Source organism: Octopus bimaculoides, chromosome 21 (genome assembly GCF_046866305.1).
Source record: "Octopus bimaculoides isolate indiv1 chromosome 21, ASM4686630v1, whole genome shotgun sequence".
NCBI lineage: Eukaryota > Metazoa > Mollusca > Cephalopoda > Octopoda > Octopodidae > Octopus > Octopus bimaculoides.
In genome coordinates, this window is record NC_142948.1 from 31,392,936 (window position 1) to 31,407,204 (window position 14,269).

At 38.5% G+C, this 14,269-nt stretch overlaps 2 protein-coding genes across 3 annotated transcripts in view; one reads left to right on the plus strand and one right to left on the minus strand.

Moving 5' to 3' along the window:
- Positions 1-14,269, minus strand: part of LOC106879314 (general transcription factor 3C polypeptide 5-like) — a 176,708-nt gene that overhangs the window by 131,791 nt on the left and 30,648 nt on the right. The gene's annotated exons all lie outside the window — the stretch shown is intronic.
- Positions 1-14,269, plus strand: part of LOC106879312 (homogentisate 1,2-dioxygenase) — a 67,557-nt gene that overhangs the window by 7,680 nt on the left and 45,608 nt on the right. Inside the window, exons 1-12 of one of the 2 annotated variants that reach the window (XM_089339459.1) lie at positions 50-71; positions 376-447; positions 2,132-2,220; positions 2,379-2,484; positions 3,174-3,233; positions 4,006-4,097; positions 4,743-4,777; positions 5,323-5,402; positions 6,010-6,109; positions 7,636-7,757; positions 8,119-8,223; positions 8,626-8,752. In XM_089339459.1, coding sequence (XP_089195585.1) covers positions 379-447; positions 2,132-2,220; positions 2,379-2,484; positions 3,174-3,233; positions 4,006-4,097; positions 4,743-4,777; positions 5,323-5,402; positions 6,010-6,109; positions 7,636-7,757; positions 8,119-8,223; positions 8,626-8,752 — 985 coding nt within the window. In that variant the 5' untranslated portion in view covers positions 50-71; positions 376-378. Of the gene's footprint in view, positions 1-49; positions 72-375; positions 448-2,131; positions 2,221-2,378; positions 2,485-3,173; positions 3,234-4,005; positions 4,098-4,742; positions 4,778-5,322; positions 5,403-6,009; positions 6,110-7,635; positions 7,758-8,118; positions 8,224-8,625; positions 8,753-14,269 lie in introns of those variants that run through there. The other variant, XM_089339458.1, reaches the window with a different exon arrangement.

Below are 14,269 nucleotides of genomic sequence, written 5' to 3' on the forward strand. Positions count from 1 at the left end.
ACTCATAGTACAGAAAACCATGACAAACACATTGGATATTAACTGCAGCATGAAACTCAAGTCAAAATAAAGTACATGATTCAGTCAGTCTCTCTCTCTCTCTCTCTCTCTCTCTCTCTCTCTCTCTCTCTCTCTCTCTCACTCACTTTCACACACACACACACACACACACACATGTTTACATACATGAATATAGTTACATATTTAGTTAAAAACATACATGTTGTCATGTATTCTGACCCACAAACATGTGTACACACATACTTTGTACCTCCAGCACTTATTTCAGCCAGATGCTTTATTGATCTCTATGTTATTTCCTTGTCTGATACCCCCATATTCTAAGCACAGTAATTCTCTATTCTTTACCTACAGTATATGTCTGGCTTTGGCAATGAATTTGCCTCCGAAGACCCACGATGCCCTAACTCCTTACCGAAGGGGCAGGTAAGTAAAGGACACTTTCTTATTGGAACACTTGCTTTTTGAGTAGTCTTATGGATGTATATATATATATATATATATATATATACTTCTATCTCATTCCAGGGAGAAAAACTAGAGGTAGTTGATAGCTTCCGCTATCTGGGTGACCAAGTTAGTAGTGGGGGTGGGTGCGCTGAAAGTGTAACCGCTAGAATAAGAATAGCCTGGGCCAAGTTTAGAGAGCTCTTACCTCTGCTGGCGACAAAGGGACTCTCACTCAGGGTAAAAGGCAGACTGTATGACGCATGTGTACGAACATCCATGCTACATGGCAGTGAAACATGGGCTGTGACTGCTGAGGACATGCATAAGCTCGCAAGGAATGAAGCCAGTCTGCTCCGCTGGATGTGTAATGTAAATGTGCATACCCGTCAGAGTGTAAGTATCTTGAGAGAAAAGCTGAACATAAGAAGCGTCAGTAGTGGTGTGCAAGAGAGACGATTGTGCTGGTTTGGACATGTGGTGAGAATGAATGAGGATAGCTGCGTGAAAAAGTGCCACTCCCTAACAGTTGAGGGAACCTGTGGAAGAGGTAGGCCCAGGAAGACCTGGGCTGAGGTGGTGAGGCAAGACCTTCGAACATTGGGCCTCACCGAGGCGATGACTACTGACCGAGACCTTTGGAAATGTGCTGTGCGTGAGAAGACCCCGCAAGCCAAGTGAGATCGTTGCCAGTGCCCCTGGACTGGCTCTTGTGCGGGTGGCACATAAGATGTACCATCCTGAGCGTGACCGTTGCCAGTACCGCCTGACTGGCCTTGTAGGGTTTTCGAGCGAGATCGTTGCCAGTGCCCCTGGACTGGCTCTTGTGCGGGTGGCACATAAAAGACACCATTTCGAGCGTGGCCGTTTTCGTGCGGGTGACACGTAAAAGCACCCACTACACTCTCTGAGTGGTTGGCGTTAGGAAGGGCATCCAGCTGTAGAAACTCTGCCAAATTAGATTGGAGCCTGGTGTAGCCATCCGGTTGCACCAGTCCTCAGTCAAATCGTCCAACCCATGCTAGCATGGAAAGTGGACGTTAAACGATGATGATGATGATGATGATGATATATATATATATATATATATATATATATATACAGGTTGGCCCAAAAGTAGGTTTACAGTTATCACGTAAGCACTTTAAATTTCTTTTAAAACATTTTATTACATTTAAATTTCTATCTTACAATCCTATTGTTTATGCACATCTTAAACAGATAATGTTTAATCTCTCAGATGCTCAAAACGTCCTCCTTCAACATTGCAACATTCTTCAAACCTCTTCAGAACACTCTGACAGTGTGGCACAAATTCCGATCTCCATCAATTCCAGTGAATGCGTCAGAAATGTGATCTTTAAATTCGTTTACTGTTTACTTCTCGTAAACCTTGTTCTTTACAACACCCCACAAAAAGAAATCCACAGCTTGGCACCAGAGACGTCGCAACTCATTTCTACAGCTGAGTGAACTGTAGCAATGTGAAATAAAGTGTCTTGCTCAAGAACACAACACGCAGCCCAGTTCGGGAATCGAACTCACAACCTCACGATCGTAAGCTCGATGCTCTAACCACTGAGCCATGCACCTTCACTCTTCTCACCAACCCCCTTGATTATCTTTCAGTTCTTTTGAAGTTTCTCATTATCTGTCATTTCAGAACAATCCACAGAAGTGTCCTTGTGGTCTATATGCAGAGGTGATTTCAGGGACAGCTTTCACTGCCCCCAGGAATAGTAACCAGCGCACGTAAGTTCAGCTTCTGTTTTATTAATGCAGAGTGTAACTTTGTTGTATGCAACTGTTTACTTTATATACGTATATACATTTGTGCGTTTTAAAATATACATTTATTTGTGGATATGTCTTCATTTTTAATGATATTTAATGTCACTTGTTTTTTGTAGGTGGCTATATCGCATACGACCATCTGCTGTCCACCATCCTTTTGAAAAGATTGACCGAGGTCTGCTGACCAACAACTGGGATGAAATTGATCCAAACCCTAATCAGGTATATCTAATTATATTCTGTTAATTACTTCTATCTTTAATATATTATTATATTACCTTTATACGTGTGTATTATATATCATGGTGACTCTTCCAGTGCTGGTGTCACATAAAAAGCATCCAATCCAGACTGTAAAGTGGTTGGCATTTGGAAGGGCATCCAGCTGTGAAAACCATGCCATGGTGACTCTTGCCTCTGCTGGTGCCACATAAAAAGCACTCAGTCCACTCTGCAGGGTGGTTGGTTGTTAGGAAGAGCATCCAGCTGTAAAAAAACACACTGAAGCTTGTCTAATATGCATATTGTACAGTTGTTGATGGCATGACTAAATACATATTATTGACAAAGCAATAGTAGATGATGACGATGACGACGACGATGATGATGATGATGATGATGATAACAATAACGTTTTTCTCTTTCAAGGAGGCAAGCTGGCAGAACCGTTAGCACGCCGGGCGAAATGCTTAGTGGTATTTCGTCTGTCTTTACGTTCTGAGTTCAAATTCCACCGAGGTCGACTTTGCCTTTCATCCTTTTGGGGTTGATAAATTAAGTACCACTTGCATACTGGAGTCAATCTGATCGACTGCCCCACCCCCCAAAGAAAAATTTCGGGCCTTGTGCTGAGAGTAGAAAATGAATAACGTTTTTTTTTTCTTTTTTCATTTTCAAAATCCAATATTCAGATGCGTTGGAAGCCATTCGACATTCCTAAAGTGGGAGAATCCAAGAAGGATTTTGTGCAGGTAAGATAGCTATTTTAATGACAACAATAATGTAATTTCAGCAGCCAGTCAGCATAATAGACTTGTTGTTGTTGTTGTTGTTGGACTGCTGACTGAATAGTCGTGGGTTTGGGTTCCTTCAGCCAGTGTTCATAACCAGAAAGACACTTGGTTCATGCTGGGTCAGTTTGTTCATCTGATCCTCTTGACAGTTTGTGGTGTAATGAGGTCCTACACTAGGAGTAACAAAACCACTCACCACATATTTGTTGTTCAGTGTTCAAACATCACAAATCGTTAAGCGGTGTAATATGGTGGAGTTTTGCACTCCCTGAGGGCACTTTTTATTTATTATTATTAGGGTGGCAAGCCGGCATCATTAGCATGCCGGGCAAAATACTTAGAAGCATTTCATCCATCCTTATGTTCCGAATTCAAATTCTGCTGAGGTCGACTTTGCCTTTCATCCTTTCTGGGTCGATGTAATCAACTTTCCTCCTCCCCTAAAATTTCAGGCCTTGTGCCTATAGTAGAAAGGATTGATACTATTATTGTTGTTATTATCATTTATTAATATTAGGGTGGTGAGCTGGTGGAATCATTAGCATACCAGGCAAAATGCTCAGCACCATTTCATCCATCTATACATTCTGAGTTCAAATTTTACTGGGGTTGACTTTGCCTTTAATCCTTTAGAGGTCAATAAAATAAGTACCAGTTGAACTTAACTTCTCCCCCAAAATTGCTGGCCTTGTGCCAAAATTTGAAACCATTATCATCATTATTATTTCAGGGTATATCGACACTGTGTGGTGCTGGAGATCCTCGTGCTAGGCATGGTGCTGCTATCCACATCTACACCTGTAATACTTCCATGGAAAACAAGTATGGGCTTTGCAAAAACTCTTTTGTTTTTCTTTCAAATCCTGCTAAAAATCAACATTTCATATCTTCTGTATCTGAGAAATCAACAAATCACTATCTACATATTGTCTCTGACTAACAATCATCAGCCATAGAAATTAAACCAGAACAGACACTTGGAGCCTGGTGCAGCTCTCTGACTTTTCAGCTCCTGTCAAACCATCCAACCCAAGCCAGCATGGAAAACAGACATTAAATGATGATGACTATGACAACGATGATATATATATAAATATGTGTGTGTGTGTGTGTGTGTGTGTGTGTGTGTATCATCATCATCGTTTAACGTCCGTTTTCCATGCTGGCATGGGTTGGAAGGTTTGATTGGGGTCTGGGAAGCCAGGAAGCTGCACCAGGCCCCAATTTGATCTGGCAATATATATATATATATATATATATATATATATATGTATGTATGTATTATTTATATTATTATATGATTGAACGCCATACATCCATTTCCAAGTATATATATATATATATAGTTAACGTCTATATACTATGGAGTATATAGATGGAGTCAACATCTACAACAAATACAAGTTTAAAAAATTCTTTTAATGCAATTTTCAGTTATTGAACAAAGATTTTTCTTTCCTTTTCCAGGTGCTTCTATTCATCTGATGGTGACCTCCTTATCGGTGAGTATAAAACCATATCCTTTTCCCTGGGCCTCAACTCCTGATAGAAACCTGAGGTACCATCATAACATACTCTAGTTATGATGGTACTGTAGACGTAGACATTTTCAGCTTGGGAGCACCCAAGCCTCTCCAGGTCTGAGCACCATTGATTTCTTCCAGAAAAAAGTAGAATCGACCCCAGTACTGGACTGGTACTTTATTTATTGCCATTATGTTTATCAACGTTTGTGACATTTGAACTCAGCGTATTTTCACCTCTGGGAAAAAGTGGTCCATATTAGTCTGGCTTCTATCCTTTAACCTGTTTAGCAGGAGCTTGGACTCCTCAGGCATTGAGAGACTGAGGCATTGAGGCACTGAGACATTGAAGCATTGGGGCACTCTCAGGTACTCAAGCCAGCAAACTGCAACAAAGGCTAGACTTTGTAGTGGTCCAGATACACACATCTGAATAAAGATCCAACTGATTGAGTTTCAATCCCACCTTCAGGGTATATTTTGTTCTTTTTCTCACTGTCGGCTTCTTTTTCGTATCTTTATAGTTCCTGAAAAGGGGACACTGTCCATCACTACAGAGATGGGGAAAATGACCGTTGAGAACAACGAAATCTGTGTTATCCAGGTGAAGATTGAATATTATTAGTATTCTTGCGTTGTTGTTGTTGTTGGTGGTGGTGGTGGTGGTGGTGGTGGTGATGGTGGTGGTGGTGGTGGTATTGTTACTGTGGCTATTCTTACTAATATTGCTGATGTTGTGACTGGTGATAATGGTTTTTATCAGTATGGGTGTTGTTAGGAGTGGAAGGTGGATGGTGTATAGCAGTGAAACATGGCTCGGTGACAGTGTTGCCGTGTGTGTGTGTGTGTTTTCACTGAATATCATGTATTGAGTCCATTCTTTGATTAATGTTTGTTGCTCATGGTTGTTAGGAAAACATTATTACTATGTATGTATGTATGTATGCATGTATGTGTGTGTGTATTTATGTGTATGTGTGTGTGTGTATATATATGTATGTATGTGTATATATATATATATATATATATATATATATATATATATATATATATATATTAAGTGTCCACTGATTGGATGACACTTAATGAACAATGTTTTGTGTCAAGACAACTGGAGTTGTCGCAATAATGCTAATGATGATGATGATGATGATGATGATGAATACAATCAAATGAATAAATAACACAAAATTGTATTTCTTCTTTTCCAGCAAGGTATTCGGTTCAGTGTTTCCGTTGATGGAGAAAGCCGTGGTTACATCCTTGAAGTCTATGATGGACACTTCACCCTCCCCGACCCTGGACCAATTGGTGAGAAACACTTTGAACAGTTTTCATTTATTTCACCTTCGTCCCTTTTTTTTTTCTTTTTTTTTTTTTGCTTTAACTTCTTTTCAACAATACAAAAACAAGGGGCATCGAGAAAATATCAACAAATACAAAAAACACCTAATAATGGGAACAGTTATATAGGACCAAACAAGGAACCCCATAGATGTCTGATTAATCTAACCCAGGGGTCCCCAAACTTTTCAGACCATCGATCCCACTTCATGGAATCTTTGACCCCTTATTAATCCCCAGGTGTGTACAAGAAAATAAATAAATAATAATAATTAAGTAGATGTGCATTTATCGACCCCTTGAATAATCCCATCGACCCCCAGAGGTTGACATCGACCACTTTGAAGACCCCTAGTCTAACCTAACAACTAGGGGAATATGGTTCATCTGGGACTCTCGACAGGAAGAGATCCAGTTTTGATTTGCAAACACCTACATCTGCTTTGTGTAGGTCCCTTAGGCTCCTTGGGAGAATATTAAATAGCTGTGGGCCCCTGAAACCCAGGCTGTTGCAGTAACTGGTCCTTTCTTTATGTTCTGAGTTCAAATTCTACTGAGGTCGACTTCGCCTTTCAGCCTTTTGGAATTGCTAAAATAGGTACCATCGAATTAACTTTAAGGATGGCTGATGACTTGTGTAATGACTTTGTTCAGAGTGAGGAAGAGTTTGTAGTGACACATGGATCTAGACGCCATGCTGGAACATTCCTGTAAAAATGCGCAAGGATTAGAGCCTTCCGAAGACCTGACGGAAGCCCCTTATGCACAATCATCATCAGCAGCTAGGGTTCACCACCATTCACCCTCTTCGATCACAGCTTCTGACCAGGCAGGACGCAACTTAGAGCAGCTCCGTCAAGAATGAGACCTTTAATGGTGAGTGACACTGCAAGTCTGTAATAATGCCTTATTACTTCGTGTCTAACTACCAACCCTGTTGCTTCTTCACCTAGGCGTTCACGGCTACCGCTAACCAGAGATGGAATGTTTATTCAGACATAATAAATTATTGTTATTTATCCAGAGAGATCTTGTCCTCGCCTTTTCCTTCCACGAATTATGCAGGGAACGGTGAAGCACCCAGCAAGTGCTAAATCACACTTCCTACAAGTTGCAAAACATCAACCTCACTCTCTCATCCACGACCATCTTTGATTCAGTAGCAAGATCAGGATGAAGACATTGAGGATGAAGACATTGAGGATGAAGACATTGAGGATGAAGACATTGAGGATGAAGACATTGAGGATGAAGACATTGAGGATGAAGACAGATGCAGTGGGTGGTCAAGATGTGTCACTTGCCTCATCTTGCTCTCTGGACTGCACAATGCATTGTTGCAGCCGCGTTCCCCTCTGTTGAACCATGAAGGTCTCTTCCGCTGTGTCCACTGGATCCAGCAGACATATGCAGAGGTAGGCAAGCCCCCAACTTCGTACATAACACCTGACTGACCAACTAATTAGAATGGATGATCCCTAATATTGTTTCAGGTCCCAATGGTTTGGCATACCCACGGGATTTTTTGACCCCTGTTGCATGGTATGATGAGAAGGATGTAAAGGAATTCACAGTCGTGAGCAAGTATCAAGGACACCTGTTTGCAGCTGTACAGGTAAGTTGTGCTTTATTCTATTTACTCTAAGGTACATGGTCACGTGGTTAGAATATCCAACTCAGGATCATGATATTGTGGGTTCAATTCCTGAATTGGGTGATGTGTTGTGTCCTTGAGCAATACACTTCATTTCATATTGCTCCATTCTACTCATTTGAAAAGGAGTACCAACCAAGTACTGTTTTTAAGTTCAGGGTTCAAATTCTACCAAGGTTGACTTTGCCTTTCATCCTTTTGGGGTCAATAAAATAAGGATACTTTTTGATTATCACACCCCCTCACCCTGTTATATCTGCTCTGAATTGTAAAATAAAGACTTCCCCCACTTCTATATGCTCTGTTGTATTTCTGCTTTCAGGACCATACCGTATTTGATGTGGTGGCTTGGCATGGCAACTATGCACCATACAAGTACAACCTCAGCAACTTCATGGTTATAAATGCTGTAGCATTTGATCATGCTGTAAGTCTCTTTATTTCTCTTCCTTTTGTTTTCCTTTGTTGAACAAATAAAAATGTCCAAAGTTGGTCAGTGAGTCCCTCATCATCTAATTGCTTCTCAGCTTAATCAGAAAATATTGTCATCTGTTCATCATTGAAGGGTAGTCTTGCTACCGAACAACCTTTCATCGGATAGAATCATCACAAGTGATAAAAAGTAGGTTCTCTACAATCATATCCAAAAACAAAGCATGTATGATCATAGAAGTGTTTCTTTATTCCCATCTTAGAATACAACAGGACTTCCTTTCCAACCTAATATATACATGTTGCTTTGAACAAACAGAAACACTAAACGGTAAATAAGATCTGCCATTCTATTATTTTGCTTTCTTTTCATTTATACCATCCTTTTATGTTACAGGATCCATCAATCTTCACGGTATTGACATGTCAATCTCAAAAACCAGGCACAGCTATTGCAGACTTCGTTATTTTCCCTCCACGTTGGTCTGTTCAAGAACACACTTTCAGACCACCCTATTATCACCGTATGTACACAGACTTATGAGTATTTTTTCATTTTTTCCTTTTTTCTCCAGTCCCAGCACTCATAAGGTCGGTTACCCAGTTCCCATGGCCTATAGGTGACTGGGATCCTGGGGGTAACAGCGGTTCTCCGGAAAAGAACACCGAACCGTTGCATGGTTCAAGGATATATATATATGTGTGTGTGAGTGTGTGTGTGTGTATGTTTGTAATATATGTATGTATATATATATAATATATATGTAATATATATATATATATATGTGTGTATATACACACATACATACATACGTATATTTGTGTATATAATATATGCATATATATATATATATATATATATATATATATATATATATATATGTGTGTGTGTGTGTGTGTGTGTGTGTGTGTGTGTGTGTGTATCTATTCATATATACATCCATACATACGTACATACATACATCCATACTCCTGTTTGTGTGTGTGTGCACGTACGTCGAAATATGTCAATTGCGTGTGTGCAAATATATAATTTTTAACAGCGGAAGGGAGGTAAATCGTAAAACATGTGAAAATAGTTTCATTTTTACCGCATAAAATTATGCTAAAAATAGAAGTCAAAGTCTGCTTAAATCCAGTGATTCTTCTTTGTATTAATCCATTCTGGCCTTCAGAGCTATGTTCTCCCCATCACACTTTCTTTTGGAGCTGAGATGGGTTAGACTCATTTGTTTTACTAGAAAACCACACAATAATTACATTTATTTTAAAGATATCGTATTTAATTGTGTATAAAATACATCCCTGTTTTATAAGAACATTTTGTGGGAAAAGCAGATTTCCTGTTTCATATATAAATTTCTTGAAAGGTATTTTCAAGTAGCTTTACCGAGGGAAATGTAATATTGAGGAGAATGGAATATTCTGTGCATGGAAACACAATATAGAGACTGTGCACGGGAATAAAGTACAGGACCATAAATTTATTAGAAATAAACCAAGTCATTTGAGTATCGTATCTCATCATCGTTTTTCAGATCGACTCCTGTCGTTATTAATATTTTGGTCAAAATAGCTGAGAGGCGGCTGAAAGTTTAACATTCCTTTCAAATATTTAGGAAGTTTTTTTATCATTTAGATAACGAAAAAGAAAAGGTTTCTTAGCGATAAGACAGTCATTAATTAATGTAAAACACATCAGGTGTGGATTATATTTGCTGAGAAAGGAGGTATGCAATGATATTATGCGACCTCCCCACTGAGATTATGCACTACCAATGTGATATTTTGGCTTGTTTTCAATATTTTAGTGTTAGTAACATTTATTCAAGTCAATTAACACATAAAGCGAGACGGGTGACAATCGTGGCCGTGTGGCACAGGTCGACAGGCTCAGATAGATGAATTTTAAGTTATGGGTGTTTGTTGGGATCTAATGTCACTCAAAAACCGCCCCAGCCTGAATGAAAGAGGACAATTTGTTCATCTAATATTTTTACAGATGATGTAAAACTTGCCACCATTTTATATTAAGAAGATATACTCTATTACTCTTTTACTTGTTTCAGTCATTTTGACTGCGGCCATGCTGGAGCACCGCCTTTAGTCGAGTAAATCAATCGACCCCAGGACTTATTCTTTGTAAGCCTAGTACTTATTTTATCGGTCTGTTTTTTGCCGAACCGCTAATTTACGAGGACGTAAACATACCAGCATCGGTTGTCAAGCGATGTTGCGGAGACAAACACAGACACACAAATATATATATACATATATATATATATATCATCGTCGTTTAACGTCCGCTTTCCATGCTAGCATGGGTTGGTCGATTTGACTGTGGACTGGTGGACCAGGAGGCGACACCAGGCTCCAATCTGATTTGGCAGAGTTTCTAGAGCTAGATACCCTTCCTATAGCCAACCACTCCGTGAGTGTAGTGTGTGCTTTTACGTGTCACCGGCACGAAGGCCAGTCAGGCGGTACTGGCAACGGCCACGCTCGAAATGGTATATTTTACGTGTCACCTACACAGGAGCCAGTCCATCGGCACTGGCAACGATCTCGCTCGAACGTCTTAATATATATATATGTTATTTATATATATGTAATATATATAGGCATATAATATATATATACATATATATATGTGTGTGTGTGTGTATATATACATATATACATGCATAATACGTATATACATCCATACACCTGTTTGTGTGTGTGTGCACATATGTGGACCTACGTCAATTGCGTGTGTGCAAATATATAATTTTTAATGGCGGAAGGGAGATAAATCGTGAAAATTGTGAAAAAAGTTTCATTTTTACGACATAAAATTGTGCTAAAAATAGAAGTAAAAGTCTGCTTAATTCCAGTGATTCTTCTTTGTATTAATCCGTTCTGGCCTTCAGAGCTATGTCCTCCCCACCCGATTTTTTTGTTTTACTAGAAAACCACACAATAATTACATTTATTTTAAAGATATCGTATTTGTGTATAAAATACATCCCTGTTTTATAAGAACATTTTGTGGGGAAAAGCAGATTTCCTATGTTTCATATATACATTTATTGAAAGGTATTTGAAAGTAGCTTTACAAAGGGAATTGTAATATTGAGAACAATGTAATATTCTGTGCATGGAAACACAATATCGAGTCAGGCAAAGGTCGACAGGCTCAGATAGATGCATGTAATTTATAGGTGTTTGTTGGGATCTAATGTCACTCAAACACCACTCCACCCAGAATGCAGGACAAATTGTTCATCTAATATTTTTTCAGATGATGTAAAACTTGTCACCATTTTATACTAAGAAAATATACTCTATTACTCTTTTACTTGTTTCAGTCATTTTGACTGCGGCCATGCTGGAGCACCGCTATTAATCGAGAAAATCGACCCCAGGACTTATTATTTGTAAGCCTAGTACTTATTCTATAGGTCTGATTTTTGCCGATCCGCAAAGTTACGGGGACGTAAACACACCAACATCGGTTGTCAAGCGATGTTGCGGAGACAAACACAGACACACAAATACACACATACATATATACATATATATATATCATCGTTGTTTAACGTCCGCTTTCCATGCTAGGATGGGTTGGACAATTTGACTGAGGACTGGTGAACCAGGAGGCGACACAAGGCTCCAATCTGATTTGGCAGAGTTTCTAGAGCTGGATGCCCTTCCTAACGCCAACCACTCCGGGAGTGTAGTGGGCGCTTTTACGTGCCACCGGCACGAGGGCTAGTCAGGCGGTACTGGCAACGGCCACGTTCGAAATAGTGTATTTTACGTGTCACCTACACAGGAGCCAGTCCATCGGCACTGGCAACGATCTCGCTCGAATGTCTTAATATATATGTATGTTATTTATATACATGTAATATATATAGGCATATAATATATATATACATATATATGTGTGTGCGTGTGTATCTATACATATATACATGCATAATACGTATATACATCCATACACCTGTTTGTGTGTGTGTGCACATATGTGGACCTACGTCAATTGCGTGTGTGCAAATATATAATTTTTAACGGCGGAAGGGAGATAAATCGTGAAACTTGTGAAAATAGTTTCATTTTTACCACGTAAAATTGTGCTAAAAATAGAAGTCAAAGTCTGCTTAATTCCAGTGATTCTTCTTTGTATTAATCCGTTCTGGCCTTCAGAGCTTTTTTTTTTTTAATCTGATATGGGTTAGACTCATTTGTTTTACTAGAAATCCACACATTTATTTTAAAGATATCGTATTTAATTGAGTATAAAATGCATCCCTGTTTTATAAGAACATTTTGTGGGAAAAGCAGATTTCCTGTTTCATATATAAATTTCTTGAAAGGTATTTTAAAGTAGCTTTACCGAGGGAAATGTAATATTGAGGAGAATGGAATATTCTGTGTATGGAAACACAATATAGAGACTGTGCACGGGAATAAACTACAGGACCATAAATTTATTAGAAATAAACCAAGTCATTTGAGTATCGTATCTCATCATCGATTTTCAGATCGACTCCTGTCGTTATTAATATTTTGGTCAAAATAGCTGAGAGGCGGCTGAAAGTTTAACATTCCTTTCAAATATTTAGGAAGTTTTTTTATCATTTAGATAACGAAAAAGAAAGAGAGTTCCCTAGCGATAAGACATTCATTAATTAATGTAAAACACATCAGGTGTGGATTATATTTGCTGAGAAAGGAGGTATGCAATGATATTATGCGACCTCCCCACTGAGATTATGCACCACCAGTGTGATATTTTGGCTTGTTTTCGATATTTTTAGTGTTAGTAACAATTATTCAAGTCAGTTAACACATAAAGCGCGACGGGTGACCATCATGGCCATCAGGCACGGGTCGACAGGCTCAGATAGATGCATTTAATTTATGGGTGTTTGTTGGGATCTAATGTCACTCAAACACCACCTCAGCCAGAATGCAAGAGGACAAATTATTCATCTAATATATTTTCAGATGATATAAAGCTTGCCACCATTATATACTAAGAAGATATACTTTTTTACTCTTTTACTTGTTTCATTCATTTTGACTGCGGCCATGCTGGTGCACCGCCTTTAGTCGAGAAAATCTATCGACCCCAGAACTTATTCTTTGTAAGTCTAGTACTTACTCTATCGGTCTCTTTCTGTCGAATTGTTAAGGGGTTTGGGGACGTAACGGGGAAGTTATGGGGACGTAAACACACCAGGATCGGTTGTCAAGGGATGTTGGGGGGACAAACACGTATATATACGTATGTATGTATATGTATGTATGTATATATATATATATATAATATATATGCATATATATATATTACATATATATATATAACATATATATATATATATATATATATATATATATATATATATATATATATATATATATATATATATATATATATATATATATGTATGTATGTATATATATATATATATATATATATATATATTTATATAAATATATATTATATATATACATTTATATATATATTACATATATATACATATATAAAGTAACACCTACATCTCTCTCAGATCATAACATTATAGAATTAATGACAACCCACTGACACCCACCCCATCAGGAGGACTCAAGTCATATCCAACCTGAATTTCCACAGGGCAGACTGGAAGTCAATTTGCAGAGAGATTCGAAATCAAAACTGGCATGACAGCCTTTCTATACAAGACAATGACCTCAAACTAAGTCATTTTATGTCAACCATACAAGACATATGTGCCAAAAAGAAAGGCCAGCAAACATGCCAATAGAATTCCCAGAGACAGGAAAGTCCTTATGAGACACAGAACAAAGGTCTCAAACCAGTTAAATAGAGGACAGGAGGATAGGAAAAGGGCTAAATTAAAACTAACACTGTTAGAAATAGAAAACAAGATCAAACTCTCCCATGAAAAGGAGAGAGCAGAGAAGGAGAAGAGAGCAGTAGAAAGCATAAAAACAAACTCCAAAGCTTTCTATAGATTTGCAAAAGAGACTGCTAGGCACAGTATAAA